Source organism: Hyaena hyaena, unplaced genomic scaffold (genome assembly GCF_003009895.1).
Source record: "Hyaena hyaena isolate Hyena2069 unplaced genomic scaffold, ASM300989v1 scaffold_2048, whole genome shotgun sequence".
Taxonomy (NCBI): Eukaryota; Metazoa; Chordata; class Mammalia; order Carnivora; family Hyaenidae; genus Hyaena; species Hyaena hyaena.
Window position 1 is genome coordinate 58485 of NW_024082661.1, and position 27573 is coordinate 86057.

At 52.2% G+C, this 27573-nt stretch overlaps 1 protein-coding gene across 5 annotated transcripts in view; it reads right to left on the bottom strand.

Moving 5' to 3' along the window:
- Positions 1-27573, bottom strand: part of PLEKHM1 (pleckstrin homology and RUN domain containing M1) — a 49135-nt gene that overhangs the window by 4304 nt on the left and 17258 nt on the right. For 4 of the 5 annotated variants that reach the window (XM_039225312.1, XM_039225313.1, XM_039225317.1 and 1 more), the window contains 5 exons: positions 20196-20607; positions 13631-13892; positions 10052-10972; positions 7623-7768; positions 4065-4258 (listed from right to left, as the gene is read on the bottom strand). In XM_039225312.1, the coding sequence (XP_039081243.1) occupies positions 4065-4258; positions 7623-7768; positions 10052-10972; positions 13631-13892; positions 20196-20607 (1935 nt within the window). The remainder of the gene's footprint in view (positions 1-4064; positions 4259-7622; positions 7769-10051; positions 10973-13630; positions 13893-20195; positions 20608-27573) is intronic. The other variant, XM_039225314.1, reaches the window with a different exon arrangement.

Genomic DNA, 27573 nt, shown 5'->3' on the forward strand with positions numbered 1-27573 from the left:
GAGGAGGATGAAAGTGAACACGTCTTATATCCATGAACCCCTTTCACCTCACGGGAATCCTGTGAGGTTGGTACTACTCGAATCCACACTTTGAGAAGAGGATGAAATGGAGGCAGAGAGAGGTTAAATAGCGTTAGCGTGTCTGTGGCCACACAGCCAGTATGTGGCAAAGCTGGAGTCTGAACGCAGCAGTCTGGCTCCAGAGCCCCCATCCCCACCCATTCAGTGAATGCCTGTAGGAGTTAGCTGCTGTCATTATTACCTCCATTACATACTGGGGACAGATATGCACAGGACGTGGTCTGTGCCCTCCTGTAGCCCCCGGTCTAGCTGAGGGACAGACGGTCAAGCATCTAGTTTTGGTGCTCTGTAAGAGGCTCTGAGACGTGGCCTAAGTACAGCAGGTCCCATTTCACGGTGGGGTGGGGCGCAGGGGCGACGGAGGACAAGGACGGCTCTACTTTCCACCCATGGATGGCAGAGATCCTAGAAATTATATCCTGAGGGATGGACAGGAAATACCCGCAGAAATTCCCTGGGGACAACCCTGCCTGGCCTTGCTGTGTGTGCCCGTGGGGGTACTGGGGTTGGGGAGCAAGCTCCGAGTCTAAGGAGAGCTTGGCAACTTGCACCAGGATGCTCGGGACATCTGGGTGGGAGGGTGCCAGGCCCCGGGGCATCTGGAAACGGGGGGCCGGCCAGGCTCCACCCAATGGCCTCAGTTGTGTTCTGGGGGAACCCATTCCGGGGCCAGGAGGACAAGTCCCACCAAACAGCCAGGCATGTGCTATGCCACGGGGGAGAGGACACCGCTGACTGCCTGCTTGGTTCACTGCGTCGGTGTCTCCAGTAAAACTTCCAGCTTTCCGGGAACAGCAAGCTGCCATTTATCATCAGGAAAATGCAGGGGGTGGGGGTGGGGGGGGGCACGCGGGCCATCCCTGAGCCTGCAGGAAGGGCGGGGCTGGTCTGAACGGAGAGTCATCTGTCATCTACTCTCTGTCCACAGTCATGGAAGCCCCAGGGACCAGCCAGATCCTTCCTTGCAGGCCACCGTCCCCGGGGCCTGTCCCACTCTCAGTGAGGCTTGCAGGCGGTTTCTCCGTCCAGCACTCCGTCCAGGTCGGAGGGGATAGAGCGCTGGCCCAGCGGCAAGATGCCGCTTCTCATCCTGGCCGTCAGGAGAGTAATCTGCACCCCAGGGCCATTCCAGGGCTCTGTTCTCCACCCAACAATCAGGAGACCCCTCTCTGTCCTCTTCTGGTGTGAGGCTGACTGCCTGGGAAGGGGCCAGAGAGACCCTCTCTGGAGGAGACTGGAAGACAGAGGCAAGGTTGTCCTTTCACTGCTGCAACCAGTGATGGGGTGGGAAAGGGCACTGGCGAGGCTGGCACGTCTGGGTTCCAGGCCCAGGCTGGGGGACTCCTCTGAGCTCAGGTCCCTTCTCTCCCCACCCATCCAAGGCTCCCCTTTCTCTCAGAGGGCCCAGCCCAGCCAGAGGGCTGCCGCCAGCAAAGGGGAACTCTCCCTGACCTCACTCACACTGAAGACCTGCCCTTCCTTCTCAACAGTTCTGGTCCTCGGCCTCCACTCTGGCCGACGCAGGCCAGGCCTCCACACCTCCCTGGGCTAATTACTGCACCAGCCCCCATGCCCCACTGCGGCCAAGCCGGCCCCTTCTAACCCCCAGAGCGGAACGCTGACAGGCCGTGCTCGAAACTCTTCGCAGGGCTCCCCGCTGCTGGCAGGAGAAATCCAAACCCGCTGTGGCACAATGGACCTCGAGCTCTGCCCCTGCACCTGCCATCCGGCCGCACGGAGCCCCGCCCAGGTCTGGGTGAGCCACACTCCTGGCCTCCTCCACATCACAGGCCCCCTCACACCAGAAAAGCTGGGCCCTCCCTTCCCCTTTCTTCTCCTTGGTTCTTTTGCAAAATCCCAGTTCGCTATGTACGTGGTGTCTGTGTTAAGGCAACGCCTTTCCTGTGTGTCAGGACAGAGCTCTGGAAGCAGGTCCTAACATACTGATGGCGGCGGGACTGGAGGAGCAGTGATCCGAACTTCCTGCTTAATTCTTTTACGCTGTTTGTGTATTGACCAACTTTGTATAAAAGAAACACTTTTTTTTTTTTTTAAAGAAAAGAGCAGAGCGCTACAAGCCCTCAGCTCAGACGCCATCCCCTCCAGCCCTCACGCGGCTGGGTCCAGGCGCTTTCCCTCACAGCACAAGCCTGTGTCCTTCCCCAGACTCCGAGCCCCTCCAGGGGCCCTCACCACAACTCCGGAAGGCCACGTGAGCACAGGGATTACTGGCCCATTTTATAGATAAGAAAGAGGAGGCTCAGAGAAGTGAAGCAACCTCTCTGAGTCATACAGCAAGTCCGAGGCAGGGCAGAGTCTGCTCCTGAGGTCCTTCTCCTGCCCCATGTTGCTTCTAAAATGGGACTTCCACTAGTGTGGCCCTGCTCTCTTGAAGGCTGGTAGGCTGCACAGTGGGTATGCACTACTGCTGCCCAAGTTAGGAACTACAGGGCCAGAGAGAGCCAGGGCGGCCTGGCAGGTCAGTAAGGCCGACGACCAAACAATGTGAGCGAGGCCGGGCGAGGCCAGCACCTGGGACACAGCCTGCAGGTACCCGGCCTGCTCAGGTCTACGAAGATGCCCTTGACCGGGGTGGGTGATGATGGGGTGATCTTGCCACCCGGTCAGCAGGTCTGGAGGGCAGATTCTCTGGAGCCCTGAGGCCTAGGATCTCAGAAAGGAGTGCAGTGAGTGAAGACCCAGGTGCCCAGTTGATGACCGAGACAGGCCAGGTCGCCCCAGGGGGCAGCCTGCTAGGGTCCCTTGTGGTGGCACCCAGGGGGCTCTCTGGTCCTGTGGAGGCCAGGGCACAGCTGGCTGCTCTGGGAGCCTAGGAGGAGCCAGCCTCTCCCCTGCAGCAGCTCCCTCCTTGAGATCCCCGGGGTGTGTGTGTGTGTGGGGTCTGTCCTGGGCACTGCTGGGCCCCAAGCAGCCATGCAGGAACAGCCGTGGGGGAACAGTAGCCCATCGGAGAGGTGGTCCCTGGGCCAGCGCTGTGTGGAATTGTTCTTGGGGGCAGGGGGGATACTGTGAGCTGCCCCAAGTCCCCAGAATCCCAGCAACAAAGCCCAATGGGACAGTAGGCAGCAGCTCCTCCGCCTGGGTCAGCCCTGCTGCAGACCCCAGGACAGCACAGCCCCAGGGGGCCCGCAGCCTGGGTAGGGGTTGCTCATGACGGGCACAGAAAGGCCCTAAGCTCATACTGAAGCATAACATCACCTCCCACTCCTAAGCAGGTTCCCAGGCACCGGGGGCCCAGAAGCTCCTTCAAGGGCGTCCTGAGGCTCCCACCCTGACCTCACCCTCTTCTGAGGACTCTGGGAGCGACGCTGTGCTGGACGGCGGCAGAGCAGCCAGGAGTGGGGGACTGGGCAGGGAGTGGCTGGGGCACCATGGCCCAGCCTTCTCACAACACCCCCTCCTCCCTCCTCGCATGCCCCAGGGCCCTCTCTGTTCTCCCCTCGTATGGGGCCTTCATTCATGGCCTGCACACCCTGTTCCTTCCACCTGGAACAGTCTTTCCTGAGTCTTCTCCTTTCTGACTCTTACTCATTCTGCAGGGCTTATACGTACATTCCTGCAGGAAGTCTTCCCTGCTCTGCCCTCCTCCGGTCCAGATTAGAGGGCTCACCTCTACTTCCGGGCGTCCTGCCTCTCCTCTAGCTCCGTCCCTGCCGTAGCTGTGGGCTTGCCTGCTCATCCGCCTTCCCTTCGAGAGGGTCGGACCTGGGTCTACCTTGCTCAGTGTGGAGTCCACAAACTGGCCCAGTGCTGAGCACTTAGTATGTTCTCAGTAAACAGTTGTTGAATGAATCCAGGAATGAATCCGTGAACAAATAAAAGCCACTCCCAAAGCATGTGGTAATTTCCCCAGACGCAACGGGAAGGTGACTTCTGCTCGGCCCTGGCATTTTCCCCAAGGGGGCGTCTTGGGCAAGCGCTGGCTGTGCATGTGCGCCTTCGTGTGGGTCCAGGACGCTCACCTCTTGCTCAGCTCCTTCAGGGCCCCACTTCGGCACAGGCCCAGGTAATCGCCCAGAAGCTTCAGCTGCTCGCGTCTCCTCCGGATGAGGCGCATCTGCTCCACGTGCTCGTACAGCGAGGCGTTCACCAGCTGCAGGTTGATGAGGGGCTGGGCCCGGATGTGCGTCAGGAACTTCAGAGCCTGCCGGCAGACCTGGGACACAGGGTGGGACAGAACGGCCTTTCGGTGAGCACCTCTGTGACAGACACGCTCACCCAGCCGACCACCGCCCTCCTAGGGAAGTGGTCCCACCTTCACTGCACAGATGAGGAAACGGGGGTTTGGAGACGCAGTGACCTGGCCTGGGTCCACAGCTCATAAAAGTCCAGATCTGAACCCAGTCACCCGGACTCCCAAACCTACTCTCCCTCTCCGGCACTCCCTCCCCCCGGCCACACCGGGTCAGTGCCCCTCTCCCCCTGGGCCCACAGATCCTTCCCACTATTTCCTGTCCTCCCAGCCCCCATTTCCCTGCCTGACGGAAACAGGCACTGCCCCAGCGCCGACTCAGGAACCAGGTGACTGTCTGAGTCAGGCTCCAGCCACAGGAAGCTACAGATCAGGCACAGCTTAACAAGGTTTCTCGAGACCCCCACCCCCACCCCCCAAGCTCTCAACAGCAGCACCAACCAGGGCTCCCCCAAGTCCCCGTGTGGAGGGGAGTGATCGATCCCAGCCTCTCCCAACCGATAGGGTGTTATGGGTTCTACCCTCAGCCCTGACCCTAATGCCAAAGCCAGTTACTGAGCACCTGCAGACAGTGGGCTGAGGATCTCAACCACATCCTTTCTTCATGCTTATGAGAATCCAATGGGGGAGGTGTCATCACCCCCATTTTATGAGTAAACTGAGGCCCAGAGAAGCAAAAGTGGCTTATCTAATCTACCTGCAGAAAGCAGAGGCCGGGTCTAAACTGAGGTGTGGTCTCTGCACACTTGGCTGCCTCATTAACCCACAAGAAGCTTCTCTCCCCTTCTGTCTCCTCCTTGCTTAGTAAGGATGGAGGATCTGAGATTGTCTCCACCATCAGCTGCCATGCAGTAGGCAGGAGTCAGGCTTTCAAGTCAGGACTGAATTCGAATCCTGGCTCTACCACTTCCTAGCAGTATGGCCTTGTGACACTTATTTAACCTCTGTGACTCAGTTACCTTGTCTGTAAAGTGGGGAAAGGAAAAGCACCTCTCTTACGGAATTATTTTGGGTTTAGATTAAAACAAAATAATAATAATGTTGGGGCGCCTGGGTGGCTCAGTTGGTTAAGCGTCTGACTTGGGCTCAGGTCATGATCTTGAGGTTTGTGAGTTGGAGCCCTGCGTTGGGCTCTATGGTGACAGCTCAGAGCCTGGAGCCTGCTTCAGATTCTGTGTCTCCCTCCCGTTTGTGTTCTTTCTTTCTCTCTTAAAAATGAATAAATAAACTTAAGAAATGTTAAAAAAATTTTAAAAAGTAATAATGAAAGCTCCTGGCACATAGCATTTCCTCTAAAGGGAGCTGCCTTCAGACCCGGAGTGCCTGCGCGGCCCTGCTGTCCCCTGGAGTGCGGGGAAGGTGCCGGGGCCCTCAGGAGACTCTTACACTGGGGGCCCGGGAGCCTGTGGCCTCCTGTCCTCCAGCCCTGGTGCCTCCCGCAACAGCAGAAGACTCCTCTTCCCCCTTGCTAGTGCCCTGAGGCCCCAGCCACCAAACGGCCCAGCAGTAGAGCTCCAGTGAGAGCCCGGACTGCTCTCTGTCCCCGGCCCGGCCCTTCCCATGACAGCTTCAGGCCTTGGGCGAGGCTCGGATGAAACGATACACAGGAATGTGCGCTGCAGACTGCCAAGTGCTGTGGACGGGCAGGAGCTTCCTGCTCCCTAGGGGCTATTCCTGTCCCATGGGCTTGTTGGAGACGGGCGAGGGAGCAGCCCTGGCACTGGGCTGACTTCCTGCCAAGGGCGAGTCAGGCCCCGCACAAGTGGGTCACCTGGTGGTAACAGTGAACAATAAGGGCCCCAACCTGTGAGCCAGCGCTTTCTACTTCGAATTTGCCTGTCTTGCATAGGCCAGGGATCTTTGAGAGAGCAAGAGTGCATGCTGGATATTTCCTGATCTCAGATATGCCGAGAAAAGTACCGTAATTTTCTAGTTGGAAAAAGGAAGTAGCACAAGGATTACAGCAATGAATGAGAGGATGGCTTAACAAGTGTCCGGATGTTGTAAACAGCTAGTGTGTTTTATGGACAGAGAATTATTTGCATTTGTGGCCGTTCTGAGGTTTAATATTCTGCAAGCAGTTAGTTAAATACTCACCACTGAGGGCAGGAGTGAGGACAGGTAACCAAGTAAAAAGCCAAAGTGAAGCTAATGTCCTTGAGGCTCCGGTCCCCAGCAAGGGGGAGGCTGGGGTGGCACAGAACCTGAGAGTCACGATTCCCCATGCTCTGATGACACACCCGACCCATCAAGACGGCATGGCCACTAGGCCTGGGTCTTGAGAAACAAGTAGCTTCTTCTTTGTGCTTCTGTGTCTGTCTTATGCAGAAATCCATGCCTCTGGGAGAAAGCCATGTCTGTGCTCCTCCAGGCAGGCCCTGATCAAGTGACGGAGGGGCTGAAGGTGTGAACGACGGCCTCAGGACAAAGAAAGGGCATTGATGTAAGGCTGAAAGAGACTGGCGGGTCCCAACTCCTTTAATGTCCCCCGAGGTAGACACTTATTAATCCCTCTTTATAGAGGAGGAAACGGAAGTTAAATAATTGGCTAATGGGAACCTAGGTAGACAAGTGGGTGAGCTCAGGTGGAGGAGGGGAATGTGAAAGACCTCAGAATACATCTTATTCAAAAGCATTTGGTGAACATAAAAAAGTACCCAAGACTAAGTCATACTAAATGATACTAAGTGGACAAAGCATGTTATAAATCAGTATGAGTCCAGTGTGACTCCAGCTGTACAAATGTACGTAAACAGATATACAGAAAAGGCTGACTGCTCCAAGGGGAAGTACAGCCTGTTGGCCAGCCCACCCGTCCATCTATCCACCCATCCATCAGTCCATATCCATCCACCCATCCATCCATCCACATTCATCAACCCACCCATCTACCCATCTATCTATCCACATCCATTCATCCACCCTTCCACCGATCTATCCATCTACATCCATCTATAAATACAATCTATCCTATCTTTCCTTATCTATTCTTCCTCTCCCTCTCTCTCTCTCTCTCTCTCTAGTTGCTGGTGCCTTAAACAGTTTTGTCTGGAGCCACAGGGAGCTGCAGAGAACCACTCTCAGACCTCCACCTGAGGACCAAGGCAAGCACTGACAGAGTTCTGCCCAGGAGCTATAGACCAGCAGCACATTTTTTTCTTGGTTGGCTTCTCCCGTCCCCTGCCATCATGGGGCCTGAACCAGTGACCCTAGAGTCCCTAGAGCCAAACTCCTCCACACAGACGAAGAGCAGCAACAAAGGGGAGTGACCATTCGTTTGTCACTCCTCAGCCCTGTGCGGCCATGACAGGCTGGGCTCAAGGCTTACCGGGCGCTTGGTGAGGTCCCAGTTGTGGATGATCCTGGCCGGAATCACTGAGGCATCGTCTTGGTGGCAGATGTCGCAGTAATAGAGGCCAGAGAAGGCACAAAGCTTGGGTCGTACAAATGAGAAGCCAATCTGTCGGGAGCAGCCTGGGGAGAGGGACGGCGGGAGAGTGAGCAGTGGCGGGGCCAGAGTCTGCAGACAACGCAGAAGCCCCCAGGCAGAAGGACCTGCTATTTCAGGAAGGGACAGACATCAAAGGAGGACACAAAGCTCAAACAACCATCACTCACATGCCCACTGCTGAGAAACAACCCCATTACTGAGTTGTTACAACAAAACACCGTAATGATTATTGCTGTCATTTTTGCAGCCGAAGAAAGTGGTGCACAGAGAAGTCAGGAGACCTGCCCAGTCACAGGACGACTAAGTGGCAGGGCCAGGAGTCGGATTTGGGTTGCGTTGGTGTGAGAGCCCACATCCCCTTCTATCTAGCTGCCTGCATTCAGTGTTCTCACTGCTCGCTCACCAATGCCAACCTCCCGTAGGTCCACCCCTCCACTGGGGCCCAGAAACGTTAGCAACCAAGTCAGTGCCCGGGCAAGCAGGGTAGGAGCTGGGGGATGTGGGGCTGGCCACAGGGAGTGCGTGGGGAGCCAGCCGGAGGCAGGGCCATCTGCACGCTGCCTGGTGCCAGCTTGAATGTCAGAGATGCTGGACACCTAGGGACAGTGGTACAGGGTCTGGCTTCAGCTCATCTGCTGGAGGTCCCTCCCCAGTGGCAGGCGGTGAGAGTTAGAGTGAGGCTCGAATCCTGAGCCCATGCTGCCTCCCACAGGGCCAGGGGAAAGGGGCCTCTGGCCTGGGGACCAGAAGGGCCAGCTCCTCTGCTAATAGCTGCTTCATCCTAACCTTCACTGAAGTTTTGCAAGGTTCCATTTCAGTATCTATAAAATTCAGCCGCTCCTTGCTCTTCTGTGGGGGTGATGCCCAAGTTTAAAGGAGAGGAGGCTCTGAAAGTGCCCCGTGAACCATGAAGTACAGCCAGATGCCGGCAGTGGGCGTCTGCCCGGCCACTTGCTTAGGAAGGAAGCCCGAGCCCCCAGATTCAGTCTTGGCCTGCGGGCTGGCAGGTTACAGGCACAGCAAGAGCCCGTGCCCTTCTAGCATTCACACCCACTGGGGGACCCTCCTCACCAGCCCTGGGGCGCCTGGCCTCCTCCCTGAGCCCAACACCCACAGGCGGAAAGTGCAAAGCCTGAGTGTTAGGGGTTGGCAGGTGGGGGGAGGGAGTGAGCAGGGACTTGAAAATGTCTTCTGCAGGAAGAAAACCGCAGACCACTTCCTTCCAGATGCCCTAGGCAGACACCCTCCCCCACCCGGCCCCAGTCCCACAGGCTCTGGCCAACAGGTTGGTCCTCAAACCACCTGCAGCCATGATGCCTGCTGTGGCACTGTGTGGCAGGGCAAAACCCTCACAGTTCACCGGGGGAACCAAAGCTGATGAAGACGGGGGTCTGGGTTGGGGAGAAGAGCTAAAAATGGAATGTGAGCCATGGAATACCTCACAGCCTGGAAAAGCAAGGCGGGTGGAGAGGCCCTGTGGGGACGCGGCCAGAGCAAGGGTCCAGGGCCGTCAAGGTCCTCGTCTGGCTCCACCACGGGACAGGTTATTGTGAGGAGTAAATTAAACACTCCAAATAATTAGCTGCTGGCCCCGTGCCCCCACACAGAAGAATCTGATTTGAGGACAGTAATGACCCAGCAGAGGTACTGACTTAGAACACTATCCATAACACATTCTTCAGTAGAAGAAAGCCCAAGCCCCTGAATAATATATTTAGCTGTGCTGGCCCATGCAGTGGTCACAAGCCATGAGTGCCCATTTCGACTTCAATACTTTTAAGTTAAACCGAAAACCTCGGTTCCTTAGTCGCCCTGGCCACATTTCAAGTACTCAGGGGTCACATCCGGCTTGTAGTTACTGTAGCAGACAGCACTGGTCTAGAAGATTTTCATCACCGGAGAATGTTCTATCGCACAGCATTCAGTAGGATAAGCCCATTTTTTTTGTAAGTGAAAAAGACTGTGCGCTTGCAAAAGCATGCAGAAATATCTGGAAGGGCGCCATGCCCCTGCTCCGACAGAAGCCAACGCTGTGATGATATAATAAGGAAGGGGGTGGAGAGCTCGGCTCTCTGGATGGAACTCCCGGAGCAGAGATGGCAGCACCCCGCAGAGCTGCCGCCTACGGGTCCCGACCCTCGGCAGGGCCGCTGGCCTCAGTGGGTGCTGGGGAGGAGTGGAGGCCATCTGCTATGACACCCCGGTGGGGGGGGGGGCACGGGGGCCCTCATGGTGCACCAGGGGAGGGCAGAGTGCCTAAGGAGTGAGGCGGGCAGGCTGGGGGCAGCCGGACAGCAAGTGAGCACCTGCACAGAAGCAGCCCTGGGAGTCAAGGCCCTTCTCCGTAGGGATGGCCACAAGGTACCGCAGCAGGAAGCCGTTCTCCCGCGTGGCGAACTTCAGCACCTCCTGACAGGTTTCGTCCAGACTGCCGCCCAGCGTCACTGCCTCCTCGGCCGTCTCCAAGTAGGATGCCAGGACCTTGCGTACCAGGTCCCTCCACAGGGCGGCCTCCTCAGCGTTCCCTGCCTGCAGCTTCAGGACGGCCTTGGCCGTGATGATCTTGAAGAAGGATGGGCCCCCGAGGCTCGCGTCGGGCAGGATATCTCGGATGGTCTCCACTCCGTGGCTGTCACTTAACATCTTCTCGTTGTTTCTCACTCGGAAGCATTTCAGAGACTCCAAGGACAGGGAAAAAATATAGGGTACCCAGGTCCTGTCCGTGTACAGGTACAGAAGGGATTCTTTGATGGCATCTGGCTCGGGGACCTGGGCAGAGGACCACGAGAACTGCGTGCCCTGAAGGGTCTCAGGCTCAGCGGGCAGGTCAGGGTGGGAGGGGAGGCCGCCCTGGGGGGCGTCTGGGGAGTCCTCGGGTGGCTCCGGGTACTCGATGTTCACCCACTCCTCCTCCTGCTGGGGCCGGCACTTCCACAGGGCCTCCCGCACCCGGTCCAGCCAGTCCTCGGCCTCGTCCTGGGAGGAGGCCCGCAGGGCCAGCTTCCTGCCGGAGAAGACGAGCTCGAAGCGGCCGTCGCCGTGGGCCGGCCCCACGGCCTCGCAGCGCAGCAGTGAGCAGTTCTCCACGCAGGTGCGCTCCTCTGTGTTCAGGTAGAGGCGGAACTCCAGCGGGGAGAGCTCGCAGAAGAGCTCCTTCCAGATGCCCATGGCGCCCCGCCGCTCCACGGTGCCCAGCTTCAAGAGGCCTCGGAATGGGTTGGACAGCCCTGGGGGACAGACAGACGCACTTGAGATAGCGGGCCAGGCCTCCAGCTCCCGAGGCCCTGCGGCAGGCGTGGACAGGGGCGGGAATGCTTCATCCCATCCACACCCTCAGCTGTTGACCTTGTTCCTGAATTTTACTACGAAAAAAATAAAAGACTAGAAAAAATTATGTCCACAGAGCCCGCACTATGCCACCCGTGCCCACACTCGGAGATCCCCCTTGTCCCCAGGGCCGAACTCCTGGCTCAGTCTGAGGCCAACTCCTCTGTCTGCACAGGGGGAGCCCTCCCCACCGCCCACTCAAGGACAAGGATGTCCCTATAGCAGCCCCCCCTCCCTCTCTCGTGTCACCGCTTTCTCCCTTCCCTCCTGGCTCGTTCCCACTAGCACACAAACACGCTGTTATTTCTGCCATCTTTAAAAACAGCTTTCTTGATGGCACTCCCAGCTCTAATTACCACCCTGTGCCTCTGTCCCCTTTACAGAAAGCCCCGAGGAGGTGTCACAACTTGTGTCTCTAGTTCCCTTGCTCCCGTTCCATCTGGAATCTGCCCCAGTCAGGTTTCTGTCCCCTTCTTCCACTCAAAATGCACTTGGGAAGCCCCGTGCCCTCCTTGTCACCAAATCCAAAGGCTAATCGTGGTCCCAATCTGGCCTGGCCCATCAGGTCTCAATCTGGCCTGAGCCCCCCTTCCCTTATGGGACACTTCTCTCACACAGCTGCTGAGGTGCCACTCTGGGTACTCCTCCGCCACCACAGGCTACTCTTCTGTCCCCTGGGCTCGCTCCTCCGCCTCTCCCCGAGAGGGAGTGCCCCAGAGCTCAGTCCTGGGTCCCCTTCTCCATTGATACCCACCTCCTACCTGATTGCACCTATGTTTGGGGCTTTATGCCAACAACTCCCCAGTGTTTCTCTCCAGTCTGAACCTCGCCCCTGAACTTCAGATTCAGATCTCCAACTGTGCCACATATGGCTGATATCTAACAGGCATCTCATAACTGACATGCCCGAAAATGAATTCCTGCCCCTCCCACTGCAAACCAGCTTTTCTCCCAACAGACCTCATCTCATAAATGGCCAAGTGCATCCTTCAAGCTGCCTGGGCTAAAAACCCTTCCTTTCTGTCACACCCATACACATACAGCCCATCAGCAAATCCTGCCGGCACAGCCGGAACCCTCTGCTCTGCCGCTACCACGCAGGCTTGACGGCTGTCACCCCTGGCCTGGCTTATAGCAAGAGCCTCCTGGCTGGGCTCTCTCCCTGAGGGCCTTCAGCATATGAGCCAGGATGACTCCCATTTAAAGGAAGTCAGATCATGTCCCTTTGCCGCAAACCCTGCAATGGCTGCCATCTCCCTCAGAAGGAAAGCTCACTCCCTTCTGTGGCCCAGGAGGCCCCCTCCGTCACTCTGCCCTCATCTCTAACCATCCCCTCCTGGTCCAGCTCCTTGGTTTCCTGGGTTCGTGCCCGTGGCAGTGTCTTTGGATTTGTTCCCCTGCCTGGGACACACAGGTCAGCCCGTGCCCTCCTCCCTCCCTCCCTTCACATCTCCAATGTCACCTCATCTGTGAGGGCTTCCTTGGCCACATATACGAAATGGTACGTGCCCCATCTTGGCACTCCCCAAGCCCACACTATACATTTCCTTGTTAATTCTCTTCTCTCCTGCCTCTCATGCTAGGATAGAAGTCTGTGAAGACGGGGACTCCACTTTTCTTCTTGCTGTGTCCCCAGCACCTAGAGCAGCCCGACACAGCAGATAATAAGTACCCGCTGAATGAGTGTGTGCCTGGACAGCACACATAGCTCCAAGCTCCCGGTTTCCTAGGGCTCTGCCAGCAGTCGGGGGTCCAAAGAACGCACCATTCTCTCTCCCAGCCTAGACTAGCCTCGGAGATTTCAAATAATTGTATAGGGTCTTCCTACCCTTCGGGAAACCTGATGGCCTAGGCATGAGGCACACCTTCTCTGGCATGGTTACATGGACTGAAAGAAGAACCTAAAAGAAGCCCAGCATGGAGACCAGGGCTCTACCCGTGTTCCCCAAGCCAGGAGCCTGGCCAGAATCGTCTGCTGGGTCGCTGCAAACAGAAAATGAAGACAGAAGGAGACCGACTCCAGGGCAGACTTTTTGTTATGGGGGTTATGGAGAAGTAGGTTATGGCTGCTTAATGCTTTTCAGAATTTCACAGGGTATGGAACTCGAGCAGGCCTCAATGTGAGCAGCACACGGAGGACACTAAACAGCCGCAGCGCTGATGCATGCCTGCCAGGGCTGTTTAAACAAGCCATCGAAGATAGAGGCCATGGCAAGGGGCACCAAAATGCCTTCCAGAAGCAAGGCTTGCTCTGATCTCCAGGCAGAACCCAGAGTTTTGTATAATCCCACAGCTCTAGGGGAAAAGTTTTAATATTCCAATATACGAAACAGGTTTTGGGGCATGATGTCGTTGAGATTTTAGGAGAAAATATAGCCCTTTTCCTGAAATGCCCCCCTGAATTACTCAGCGAGGGTGTTCTTGATTACATCTTGGGAAGCGGTTTTGCTGGTGAGAACACGCCACCCGACTGGTAAGGGAAGAGAGGGCTCTGGCAGTGCTTTCTGAAAGGCACTGTCCTCACGCTGCGTGGTGGCTGGAACCCTGCGGTCACCTACCCATCTGCCTGCGGTGCACCACCCTGAAGTTCAGGTGCTCCCGGGCCGCGGCGTCCCTGCTTGTCTGGCTCCCTGGGGAAGGCATGCAGGCTTGGTCTAAGGCCCCTGTGGAGGAGCTTTTCCTTGGTCCTTGAGAAAAATGCCGGAGGAGCCCCGGCTTTGACTCTGGAGTCCCTCCAGAAGGAGACTCGGAAGGGCTCTCTGCGGGCGGCTCCTGGGGGGGCCGGTAGAAGTCATCCTCCGAAATCCAGCTCTTGCTCTTCTAGTGGGAAGGGAGGGAAGACACAGGTGGTGCTTGAAGTTTTTTGAGTTTTTTAAAATTTTTTTACAAACATCTGGATTGAGACACAATTCACCTCTCATAAAATGAACCCATTTAGAGCGTACAACTGAATCGTTTTCAGTATTGGCAGGGTTGTGCAACCAGTACCACTAAGTTCAGAACATCTTCATTCCTCCAAAAAGAAACCCCGTGCTTGGGAGCGGTCAGTCCTGATTCCTCTTCAGCCGCCCCAGTTCTAGGCCACCACGGTTCTACTTTCTGTTGCCCGATATTTGTCCATTCTGTTCACATAAACAGAATCTTCATTTACTGTTTTTTAAATTCATTTATATGTGTATTTATTTTGAGAGAGAGAGAGAGTGAGCAGAGGAGGGGGACAGACAGGGAGAGAAAGAGAGAGAGTAGAGAATCCTAAGCAGAAGCAGGCTCTACACTCAGTGTGGAGCCTGACTCAGGGCTCGATCTCACCACCCTGGGATTAAGACCTGAGCTGACATCAAGAGTTGAGTGCTTACTGAGCCACCCACGTGCCCCAATATAAATGGAATCTTCTAAGCGTGGCTTTTGTGTCTGCGTTCTTTCCCTTAGCATCAGGCGTTCAAGGTCCAGCCATGCTGTAGCAGACATCAGGGTTTCATTCCTTCTTTATTACTAACTAGTATTCCAAGGTACGGATGTAGTATTCCAAGGTACGGAGTGGTTTGTCCACTCATCAGCTGATGGACACCTGAATTGTTTCTGCTTTGGGGCAATTATGAATAATGCTGCTATGAACATTCACGTACACATTTCTGTGTGGACATATGTATTCCCTTCCCTTAGGAACATGCCTATTGAGTGGAACCAATGGGCCATTTGGTAACTATGTCTAACTTTCTGAGGAATTTTCAAACTGTGTTCCCGAGTGGCTCCACCACTTTACATTCCCACCGCGTCTGGGGATTCCAATTTCTCCACATCCTCTCCAACATTTTTATCACCTGTCTGTTTGATTATAGCCATCCTCATGTGGGGAAGTACCATCTTGTGGTTTGGGTTTGCAATGTCCCCGGTGTCTAAGGACAATGATACCGAGCATCTTTTCATGTGCTCAGTGGACACCGGTAGATCTTCTCTGGAGAAATGTCTATTTGAATTCTGTGCCCATTAAAAGGTTTTTGTAATGTTTGTTTATTTCTGAGAGAGAGAGAGAGAATGCGAGAGAGCTTCCCTTCTGCTGCTGAGACTGAAGCTGCTCACTGGTGGGAGAAGGGGGGTGGGTCTGGGGTCACAGGATTGTGGGAATGGATTTTAGCTTCTTTTCTCCCCATTTCAACTACTCCCTACCTTTCTGTGCCTAAGCGCAGATGAGCAGAGGCAAGAAGAAGCTGGTTGGACTGCCCCAAGTGGCTGTCTACACAGAGGAAATGACTCACATAAGGGGTGGGCCCAGCCCAGCAATTTTGTTAGGTGTCACCAACCTCACCCTGAAGCTGCTATTTCCGACCCCTCAATGAGATTGCCCTCCCTGCTCCCGTAGACAAGGAAGGGGAGTATGGTCTAGAAGGGTTGGTTTAGACAGTTTAATCTGTTTGGATGCCTGATGGCTCCTCAAGCCGAGAGTGGAGAGCTCTGAGTCAGGGGTATGGCGGCCTCACGAAGCTTGGCTCCGGGGCTTGCCCTGAAAATCCTTAGAATTAGCAGGTGGTTCCTTCTGTCCGTGACAGGACAATGTGTCAATCAGGGTGGCTGCTTGGGAACCACCTGCAGCACCGGATTCTGAACAAAGCCTGCCCAGGCCATAGAGACCCAGGGAGCTCCCCGAGGGAAATGGGCAGGGGGAGCCTCACAGAGCTTGGCGCGCACACGTGGGGAGTCCTGTGGCCACAGCCCCTGCTGATGGCTCCAATGGGAGAAACTACTATTCCTTAAGACTCAGCTCAGGGGTCATCCATCACCTCCTCCCGGAAGCTTTCCTGACTACTCTCCTACTGCCTAGCTGGGTTGGGGACCCCTCAGGGCTCCCACAGCATTCTTTGCTTACCCTACCTGGCACCTACCAAGCTGTATGCAATGGCCATTCTTTACAGATGAGAGAATAAACTTGGCTATCAAATGTCTTTGGCATAAAATAACAAGGGCGGGGCAGGGGACTGGAAGGAAGGAGACAAATGTGAATTGGGAGGTGATATATGTTGACTGGTGAGGGCTTCTCTCTCTGAGGAGGCGAGGGAGACTCCTGGGAAATGCTTAGACACGGTCCGGTGGCCACAAGTCAGCCACCAGGAAACGACAGTCCAGGAAAAATCTTTTTGTTCTCTCAGGCAACAGAGAAAAACAGTGGGAACACTGGGTCCTGCAGCTACTGTGCACAGGCCTGGACGGAGCCCTGTGGCTGTGCCCCAGCCGGGGCCCCCGGTCACGAAGCGGGGGATGGAGTCGGGGGGGGAGAGTACACCACTGTTGCCCTTCTCCCTCCTCGTTCCTACCACCTTCCTTCCTACCTTCTGGTCATCAAGGCCCCAAGTCTGGCTAGTTCCCTGCCACCTTAACAGTGGAGGAAACCACCACACACCACGGGTCTAAGCCCGAGCAGCACCTGCCACGAGGGGCCCACAACAGAGGAATGCCACCTTCATCGGATGAAATCTTAGAAACCAGACCACCCTCTGGAGTGAAACTGAGCCATCAGTTCACAGCCCCCCAGATTCCGCAAGTAAAAGTCCCCTTAGCTCCCCAACTCCCAGCCCCTTTCCTCCCTAGCACTTGTCACCAGTGTAATCATGACGTGGGGAATGACTTGCCTACTCCAGTGTCTGTCCCCAAGGAGCAGGGCCCTTGTCTGTCCTGTTCCATCACTATACCAAGTATGGTGCTTGGCCCAGAACAGAGCCTCTGTGGTGAAGGAATTTAAAATAATGGGGTTTTATAAAAGAAAGACTGAATGGCTCTCATGGTTATACAACTTGACAGTAAACACCCTCTACTCGGCCTCACTGTCCACCCCAAGCCGCCAAAGTGTCAAATAAATGGCAGTGACTAAGTGACAGAAGCACAGAAAGATGAGAAACACAGAGGTGATACACAGGGTGGAGCACCACCTCGTCCAGAGGCCTGGCGTCCACCAGGCAAGTGCAGGGGGGTGGGCTGCGCAGGAGCGCCAGGGGCTGCAGGAGGGATGACTGCGTCCTGTGGCCTCTCAGCAGCCTGAGTCCCCTGGGGCCTACGGGGGGGGGGGGGGGGGGGGGCGGAGCCTGCCTGGCCAGACCCACCTGCACACCCCGTGCACTTGACAGTGTACTTCTCAGTGTAGACTCCCAAGCTGGCATCCTGAGAGTCTCTGAGACTTCGGGAACTTTTAATTATGAGCTCACTGACCCAGGTACAGTGCTCAGAGCTGACATTACAGAAGGGAACAGAAATGCTCTTCCATGTCATGGAGCTGGTATTCCAGTCCAGAGACAGAAAATAAGCGAAGTAAAGCAGGCAAATGGGATGTGGGCCTTGAACTCATGAACCGTGAGATCATGACCCGAGTCGAAGTCAGACGCTTAAGTGACTGAGCCACCCAGGCCCTTCTCTCCCTCTTTTTCTGCATATGCACGAGCATACACGCTCTCTCTCAAAGTAAATAAACATTTTTTTTTTTAAAAAAAGGCAAGCCATAGACTTAAAACCACAGTGAGATTCCACTACATATCTATTAAAGTGGCTGAAATTAAAAAGACTGGTGACCCCACTGGCTAGGATAAAGACAGCAGTGAACATGCTCACATATTGCTAATGTGAGTACAAGTCAGTGCAAGCACTGTTAGAAAACCGCTCTGCAGTATCTCCTAAAGGTAAACATATGCCTTCCCAATGGCCTGGCAATTCCACTCCTAGATATAAACCCCCAGAAATGAGTGCAGAGGTTCACCTAAATGCAAATATAAGAATGTTTACATCAGCTTTCATCAGAATAGCCCAAACCTGGAAACAATCCAAATGTCTGTTAGGAGAATGGATAGACGCGCCGTGATAGATTCTTACAATGAATACTCCAGAACAATGGAAAAGAACAAACTAGAGCCTCATGCCATATGTACGGGTGGACCACACAGACATAATACTCAGTGAAAGAAGCAAAAGAGTATATATTGTACAATTCTATTCATATGAATGAAGTTCAACAGGAGGAAAAATTAATCTGTGGTGCTGGAAGTCAGAATACAGGCTCCCTTTGGAGGGGACAATGGAAGGAGGCATGAGAGAGCCTTCTGGCGGGCTGGAAATGTTCTCTATTTCCATCTGGATGGTGGTCATAGAGTGTAGATCATATATAAAATTACTCACTGACAGGTATAATGAGGATCACTTTACATCATTCCTTGAAAACTTTCTAAAGGGGGAAATAATAGTCTGTTTTTTTGGTAAATTTTAAAAAATTTTCATTTTTGAGAAAGAGAGGGAGAAAGAGAGGGAGAGAGAGAGGGAGAGGGCACACAGGGGAGGGGCAGAGAGAAAGGGAGACACAGACTCTGAAGCAGGCTCCAGGCTCTGAGCTGTCAGCACAGAGCCCAATGCAGAGCTCAAACTCACGAACCACAAGTTTACGACCTGACCTGAAGCTGGACACTTAACCGACTGAACCACCCAGGCGCCCAGAAATAATAGTCTTTCTAACAAATGGTGCCGGTATCACTGTACATCAATATGCAAAAGAATCAAGCTGGGCCTCATCCTTATAGCATATACAAAAATCAAAATGGATCACAGATCTAAATATAAGAGCTAAAACTATAAAATTTTTAGAAGAACACATAAATCTTTGTGACCTTGGGCTAGGAAATGGGTATAAACAGGACACAAAAAGCACAAATGACAAAAGAAAAAAATAGGCAAATTGGACTGTATCAAAATTGAAAACATTTATGCTGTAAATGTTACTACCAAGAAAGTGAAATGACAACTCAACAGGATGGGAGGAAATAGGAAATAGTTGCTAATTATATATCTAATAAAGGTATATAATCCAGAATATATAAAGAACTATTATAACTTAATAATAAAAAGACAAAGAGTCCAGTTTAAAAATGGGCCAAGGGACACCTGGATGGCTCAATGGGTTAAGCGTCTGACTCTTGGTTTTGGCTCAGGTCATCATCTCACAGTTTGTGAGTTGGAGCCCTGTACCAGGCTCTGTGGTGGCACCAAGAGGCCTGCTTGGGACTCTCTCCTTCTTTCTCTGCCACTCCCCAACTCGCATGCTCTCTCTCTCTGCCATTCCCCAACTCATGCTCGCGCACTCTCTCAAAATAAATAAATGAAAAATAAAAAAAATAAAATAAAAATGGGCCAAGCTTCTGAATAGACATTTCTTCAAAGCAGATCTGCAAATGGCCAAAAGTCACACAAAAAAGATGATGCTTGACATCATTAAAGAAATGCAAATCAAAACCATAATGACATACTGCTAGTGCCCTAGGCTAGCTATAATAACAATTTTTAAAAAGCAATAAGAACAGCTGGTGAGGATGTAAAATACACTGCTGGTGGGAACATAAAGTGGAGTAGCTGCTTGGGAAACAGGCAGACTGGCCTATTCTAGAACCGCACTGCCCAACAGAACTAGAATTCTAGTCGCAGGTATCATTTTAAATGTCCTGCTAGCCACATTTTTTAAATGGAGAAAGAAACACGTGCAAGTAATATTCATAATATATTTAACCCAATATCAAGGATATTTTCACTGTAACACGTAATCAATAAAAAAAAAATCACGGAGACATTTCACATTTTTTTTTTTTTTCTCCAGACGAAACCTTCAAGATCTGGTATTTAACTTACATAGCTTATCTCAATTTGGACTAACCACATTTCAAACGCTCATTCAGCAGCCACGTGTGGCTAGTGGTTACCATATTGGATGGTGCTGTTCTAAATCTGGTTCATGGTGCAAGATGAGCATTCTGAAAGTCTGGTATTTTATAAAAATCTGAATTTAATAATAACAAGAGCTGAGGAGGAAACCAAGGTTCAGTGAGGCGAAGTGCCTTGCCTGAGGCCTTAGGCTGGTAAGTGGCGGTGGTGAGGCGCAGGGTCTACAGTCAGATGAGAATGACCTTGTCTACGGGGTCAATGTGATGGAAAAGAGACCCCTGGGAAAGGACTGGCCCCGGGCCTGGCTTCTCTCCACCATGAGACATGAAGGGCTAATGGAGACAAGGCGGAGGCCACTTGGGGTGGCTGCTGGGGACACCCCTGCACCAGCTCTGAGACGCTTCCCCAAGACCTCCCCCCCGAAAAGCTTACGTCACTCACCGGGCTGGTGGGCGAGGACACCCTGGGGCTCCGTGTGGCTCCATCATCCTCCGGGGGCTCCTGCTGGCCACCGCCCGGCCTGACTGCTCTGGTAGCCGTCTCTCTCATGGGACTGGAAAGCCGCGGGCCTAAAACACTCGCCGAGGGGGCAGCTTCGGCAGTGTCCACCTGCGGCAAGCCCAGGGCGCCAGGTGCTAGGGGAGGCGGCTGCGGCTTGCGGCCCCCATCTTGAGTCTCAGATGATGCTTGACCCGGGAGGGGCCCTGCGGGCACACCAGAAGGGTCGCTGGCCTCCAGGCCGGGGAGGGACAGTGAGGCCCGCCCCGTGGGAATCTCCAGTTCTCCACTTAGCGCACTCAGTCCGTTGGTTGGCACAGCGTTTACCTGGGCTTTGCTGAATTCCGACAATACCCTGGAAGTTTTTAAACAAAGAAACCTGTGTGACAAGTTGTCAGCTGGAATGCCCAAGGCTCTCGGGGTGGCGGTAAGATTGCAAAAGGGCTGTTTTGGGGTTTCAGAAGCAAAATGTCCTCGTCAGCCACTGCGCTCCTCTGCTTGCACAGGGCCTTCCCCAGACACTCCTCACAGAGGGTGTCTCCCGCCGGGACTGAGGCAGAGTGGGCGGCTGAGGGAGTCGTGGGGCCCGGGATCGCCCCTTGTTTCTGCTTTCTGACCAGGCTACCGTGGGCCTGGAGAGGTCGCTCGGCCCAGCGAGCAGCTGGGTGAGCCACCATTTCCTCAAGCTGCTGTGGGAGAGCCTCGGGGAATGGTGTCTCAGAGCGGGTGCCCCCCAAGAGCACAAGAAGCCGAGGCACCAAGAACCCACTTCTGGGACACGGACTTCGGTGACGTGGGGGCCCACTCTGTTCCTGGAACAGTCACCGGGCAGCAGGGATGGGATGAGGTGCGAGTGCTGGTCCACCGCAGAGATGGATGGCATATGGGGTCAGAGATGCCTCCCGTCCCCAGCAGCTGCTGCCAGAGAGCAGCGTACACAGGGTGTAAGAGTGTGCCCGCAAGTATACGTGGGGTGTGTCCCTGCTCACTCCTCCATGGGACTGGCTCTTCCTGCCCCTCAGGGGTGCTTCAAGGACTACGGGGAGCCAGGGTTACTGTCTTTGTACAGACACACACACACACACACACACAAACATACTTCTGGGCCTTCTAAAATGTGCACTGGCTGGTGGCTGCCCCCTTCTCCTGAGGCTTCTGAGAATCCACATTCTGTTTCTAAAGTAAACCTATTTGCTGTCTCCTCCTCTGCTTAGGAATCAACATTGTATGTCATGGGCAAATGCAGATTCATACAACAACAAAGCAATTTGGGGCCCAAGAGATTGCACGTATCTGCCCTAATGGCTTAGTCTGGGTCAGAAGACATGCCAAACTCCCCTTGATGTGGGCTTATGGAAATGAAGATCTAGAACTCAAGTTTCTACCTTAATGGATTCTTGCTGAGCTGTGCTCATATCTACAACATCCTAACCCCAAACAACATTTCAAGACATGCTAGTCAAGCACTGGTGACCAACCCATACATTCATGGGCAACTGGTTTCCAACCCAAGACATTTCAGCGGGGAAAGAATCCTGTTTTCAACAAATGGAGCTGGGATACATGAATAGTCCCATGCAAAAGAATACAGTTGGATCCCTACCTCAACACCATATAAAAAAATGAACTCAAAATGGATCAAAGACCTAAAAGTAAGAGCTAAAACTATAAAACTCTTAGAAGATAACAGGTATAAGTCTTTGGATCAGGCAATGGTTTCTTATATCACATCCAACAAATAAGCAAACAATAAAAAATAGGTTAAGTTGGATTTTATCAACACTAAATGCTTTTGTGCTTCAAAAGGATACTATCAAGAAAGTAAAAAGATAACCCATAGAGCAGGAAGAAAATCTGCACATCTTATATCCAAGTATCATCACATCTCTGATAAGGGTCTAGTATCCAGAATATACAGAGCTCTTACAATTGAATAATATAAGAACAAATAATCTGATTGAAAAATGAGCAAAGGATTTGCAGGGACATTTCTCTAAAGGTATACAGATGGAAAGTACATAAAAAGATGCTCAATATCATTAGACAGTAGTGAAATACAAATCAAAGCCATAAAAAGATACTACTTTATGCCTATCAAAATGCCTATAATAAAAAGACAGAGGGGCGCTTGGGTGGCTCAGTCGGTTAAACATCTGATTTTGGATCAAGTCATGATCTCATAGTTTGTGGGTTCGAGCCTCACGTCAGGCTCTGTGCTGATGGCTCAGAGCCTGGAGCCTGTTTCGGATTCTGTGTCAACCACTCTCTCTGCCTCTCCCTCACTCATGCTCTTTGTCTCTAAAATGAGTAAACATTTAAAAATTTTAAAAAAATAAAAAAAGACAGAGAATAACAAGTGTTGGCAAAGATGCAGAGAAAATGGAACTCTTACACACTGCTGGTGGAAATGTAAAATGGTGCGGCCTCTGTGGAGAGCAGTTTGGTAGTTAAAGTTAAACACAGAGTTACCATATGACTCAGCAATTCAACTTCTGGGTATATACCCAAGAGAATTAAAAGACAACATCCGCACAAAACCTGTGTGTGAATGTTCACGGCAATATTATTTATAATAGCCAAAAAGTAGGAATAGAACAAATGACCACTAACTGATGAAAAGATAAGCACATTGTGGTGTTTCCACACAATGGAATATTATTCAGCCATGACCCATGCAACATGGGGAACTTTGAAAACCTACTAGGTGAAAGAAGGAGGTCTCAAAAAGCCACATATTGTATGATTCCATTTATAGTAAATGTCCAGAATGGGTCAATCCATAGCTAATGGGAAATGGGTAAAAGGTGATGAAAGTGTTCTTGAACGATGTCATAGTGATATTGCACAACCTTGTGAATATACTAAAGGCTATTGAACTGGGCACCCTAAGATGGCGACTTTTATGGTATATGAATCCTATCTCAACAAACGAGTAGGTGGAAGGTGTCCCTGTGTTGTCACTGTGTTGGGGGAACAGTTATAGGGGGCAGGCTGGTAGGTGGTGGTTCTTGCTCTCAGCCTCACTCTGAACACAGACCAATGAGAATCCAAGAGCGCAGCTTGCAGCGAGCAGGCACTGAGGCACTAGTGTTCTGGAAACAGAGGGGTAGTTTCCACAGCTAGAGAAGGAAGGACATTTAAAACCCAACTGCAGGGGTGTCTGGGTGGCTCAATCAGTTAAGTATCCGACTTCGGCTCAGATCATGATCTCGCAGTTTGTGAGTTCGAGCCGTGCGTTGGGCTCCATGCTGACAGCTCAGAGCCTGGAGCCTGCTTCAGAGTCTGTGCCTCCCTCTCTGCCCCTCCCTGCATGTGCTCTGTCTCTGTCTCTCTCTCAAAAATAAGCAAACATTAAAAAAAATAAAAAACCAAAACCCAACTGCATGTGTTCAAACCACTGTGACAGAATGGGGCCACTTTCTGAAATGAACTAGGGAGGCAGATTTTTGATAGGTGTCTCTTGTGAGGTCCCAGCTCCTCGTGGAGTCCCAAGAGGTGGTGTAGTGAGTGATTAAGAGCGGGGCTCCAGAGTCTCGGCTTTGCTAGGCACCCTGCTGTGGCCCCACAGTCGGTTCCTGAAGTTCATGGACTTCATTCCTTTGCCTGTAAAACCGGCATGGTGACAGCAGCCACCTTTTATGACTGTGTTGAAGGCTGAATAATACAGGCAAAATGCTTACAGAGCGTCTAGCACAAAGTAAGTACTCAACAGACATTAACCTCAGTCTGTTACTGCGGTGGTTCTTATCTCCGTTGGGAAGACTGATTAGCCTCTACAATCATGAATATAAAAAAGGAAAGAGAATTATGGAAATATTCACTAGCATTACCAAAATGGTTATCAAGTATAAATGAATCCTCATCTGTAAGATGTTTTTAAAAATTTTTAAATGTTTATTTACATTTGAGAGAGGGAGACAGATCGATTGTGGGGGAGGGGAAGAAAGAGAGGGAGACAGAGAATCAGAAGCAGGCTCCAGGCTCTGAGCTGTCAGCACAGAGCCCGACATGGGGCCCGAACCCACGAACTGAGGGATCATGACCTGAGCCGAAGTCAGATGCTCAACCAACAGGGCCACCCAGGCGCCCCAGTAAGACACATTTTAATGACGGCGTGGACTGGGTGTTGGAATAAAGAAACACCACCCAACAGCAAGAAGCGCGTGTGATAAATTAGAAGTTTCCAACCAAATCAACACCACGGTCAAGATGAGGTCAAGTTCACAGAGTCTCACCAGAACCAGAGGTGGTGGGCAGGACCCAGAAAGAATAAGAGATACGCGCATCAAGTGGAAGAAAGTGCTAGAGATGTGATTTTTAAAAAAAATTTTTTTAATGTTTTATTTATTTCTAGGAGAGAGAGAGAGCGAGACAGCGTGAGCAGGGGAGGGTCAGTGAGAGAGGGAGACACAGAATCCGAAACAGGCTCCAGGCTCTGAGCTGGCAGTCAGCACAGAGCCCGACACGGGGCTCGAACCCACGAACCGTGAGATTATGACCTAAGTGAAAGTCGGATGCTTAACCGACTAAGCCACCCAGGCGCCCCTAGAGATGTGATTTTGAAGGAAAGAGAATTTTCAAAACTGTTGGAGGAAATGCAACACAAGGGCTGAAACCACGAAACTGTTCCAGTCCTTCCAATTCTGTCCGGCTCAGGGCCAGTGTTTTTCAAAAATGGTCTATTCAAAAACAGTAAAGATTCTTCTAGAAGACAGTCTGAAAAAATATACATATTATTATGCGCACGTGTATTATGTATACGCAGAGGCGTAGGTGTGAAATAAAAGCACGGGCTGGAGAATCTGCATGACCGCCTCAAAAAGTCCCCCCCGCCAAGCGACTGAGCCCGTGCTTTGCCTGAGCACATGGGCTAGCGTGTTGTTGTCCATGGCACCACCTGGCAGGCAGGGGTGCTCATGAGGGTACAGAAGGGGGCTGCGTATGTGAGGAACCATTCCCCCCAAGAGAAGGCCTCGTGACAACAACATCTGACCAATGTCACTAACCATGGATTTGCAGCTGAATACACATAGACAGTAGCACGAGAACTGACGTCACGAGGACCCAGTAGTAAAATTTTAACGACACCAGCTGTCTCAGCACTTCTCCTGTGACTGGCACTGCTCTAAGTGCTTTGCATCCCTTAACTCATTTAATCTCCCTAGCATTCTAATCCCCATTTTGCAGATGAGGACATCAAGGTCAGAAAAGTTGAGTAACTTGCCCGAGGTCGTGGAGCTGGTTAACAGAAGACTCCAGCAGTCTGGCTCCTGAGCCCACACTCCTGACCACCAGACCCTAGTGGTGCTTCTCAGTGATCACTGTGATTCAGACCCAACCAACACAAAAGAAGCTATTCAGGGCGCCAAACCTCTATTCACAAGGCAAACTGCAATTTAGTTTCTGGAAAACATTAATACATTTCATTGGAATGTTATATGTTTTGTACTTCATGTTTAACTTGTAGATGATTTTTAAAAACTTTTTTTTACATTTATTTTGAGAGAGAGGGAGAATGTGTGCAGGTGCATGGGGGGGGAGGGGCAGAGAGAGGGGGAGAGAGAGAATCCCAAGCAGGCTCTGTGCGTCAGCATGGAGCCCAACACAGGGCTTGAACCCACAAACTGTGAGATCATGACCTGAGCCGAAATCAAGAGTTGGATGCTTAACTGACTGAGCCACCCAGTAGCCCCTGTTACTTATTTGTAACTTAAAATTAGACATAAATACCTTATAATTCTTACAACTGTAAAATCAAAACATCTATAAATTAGGGGTACATGGGTGGCTGAGTCAGTTAAGTGTTTGACTCTTGATTTCGGCTCAAGTCATGATCTCATGGTTCATGGGATCGAGCCCCACGTCAGGCTCCGCACTGTCAGTGCCTACTTTGGATTCTCTCTCTCTCCCATCTCTCCCCTTCCTGCCTGCTCTCTCTCTCTCACAAAATAAACTTAAAAACACACACAAAAAAACCAAATACTTAAGTAATATAATAAAAATAAGCGAACTCTTAAGGGTTGATGGAATCTTCGCCCTCAGATATACCCTCTAAGAGCTGGTGTGTGTGGATGTGCAAAGATACAAGCCCAGCGCGCACGTGACGGTGCTGGCGGTGCGTCCGTGCACCTGCACACACTGTGTCTGCTGGTTCTGTGCACCACTGCCCCGTGTTGCTCTGTACATCCTGACCCTCTTCCCTCGACTTCTCCCACAATGCCCAGGATGACGCTTCCCACACAGGGTGAACGGTCACTGATTCAATGACCTTAAGCTGGAATTTTCCAGTCACAAGACTCATGAAAGATAAAAAGCAAAGCACATGATAGAGGGCTGGCGGGCTGGCCTGTGGGAGGAGGAGAGACAGGGAAGGGCTCAGACAGGTGAATGAACCGAAGTCACGCCATCGGCCCAGCTGATAGAGTGGGGATTGCTCCCTTCCGGGATGTTCCACCTAAATTCTTCTGTTTGAGGTTTGAAAGTTCTGTCTAATGGACTCTGCTGCTCAGAAGCTGCATCAGCCATTGTCCAGATACTGTTCGGTGCGCAACTCACTCCCAGCGCCATGTGGCAGCCTCCGCTCTATGGACGAAGAAACAACCTTACAGACCCAGCAACTGGCCCGCTGTTCCTGGACTTGTGAGGGGGAGGACAGGGCTTGAAGCTATATCCTGTGCAAGCCAGCCCGTACTGGCACCCAATCTGGTGTTATTCCCACCCCAGCTGGGAAACCTGTTAAGACTTGAATGAACCAAGAGGGTAGCACAGAGGGGTAGAAAAGAAGGTTCTAGATGCCTGTTGAGGGAACATGGGTCTGGTTGAAGGAAGCGCTTAATAAAAGTTTACCATTTTCGGGGCACCTGGGTGGCTCAGTCAGTTAAGCGTCTAATTCTTGATTTCAGCTCAGGTCATGATCTCATGGTTCCAGGGATCAAGCTCTGCGTCGGGCTCTGCACTGACAGCGAGGAGCCTGCTTGGGATTCTCTCTCTCCCTCTCTCTCTCTCTGCCCCTTCCCCACTCATGCACACACACACGCTCTCTCTCTCAAAATAAAAAAAGTTTACCATGTTCTACCTATTAGATAGGCAAATATCCAAAAGTTTGATAAAACCTTCTGCTGACAAGGCTGAGGGGGACAGGCACGTTCCCAACAGAGTGTAAACAGGCAACATCTATGAAAATTACAGATTAATTTATCCTGTGGCTCAGCAATTCTGTTTCTGGGAATTCACTGAACACAGATACTTGCACAGAATTAAAACACCACATACACAAGGTTATTTATAGAAACAGTGAACTCCAATGTCCATTAAATACAGG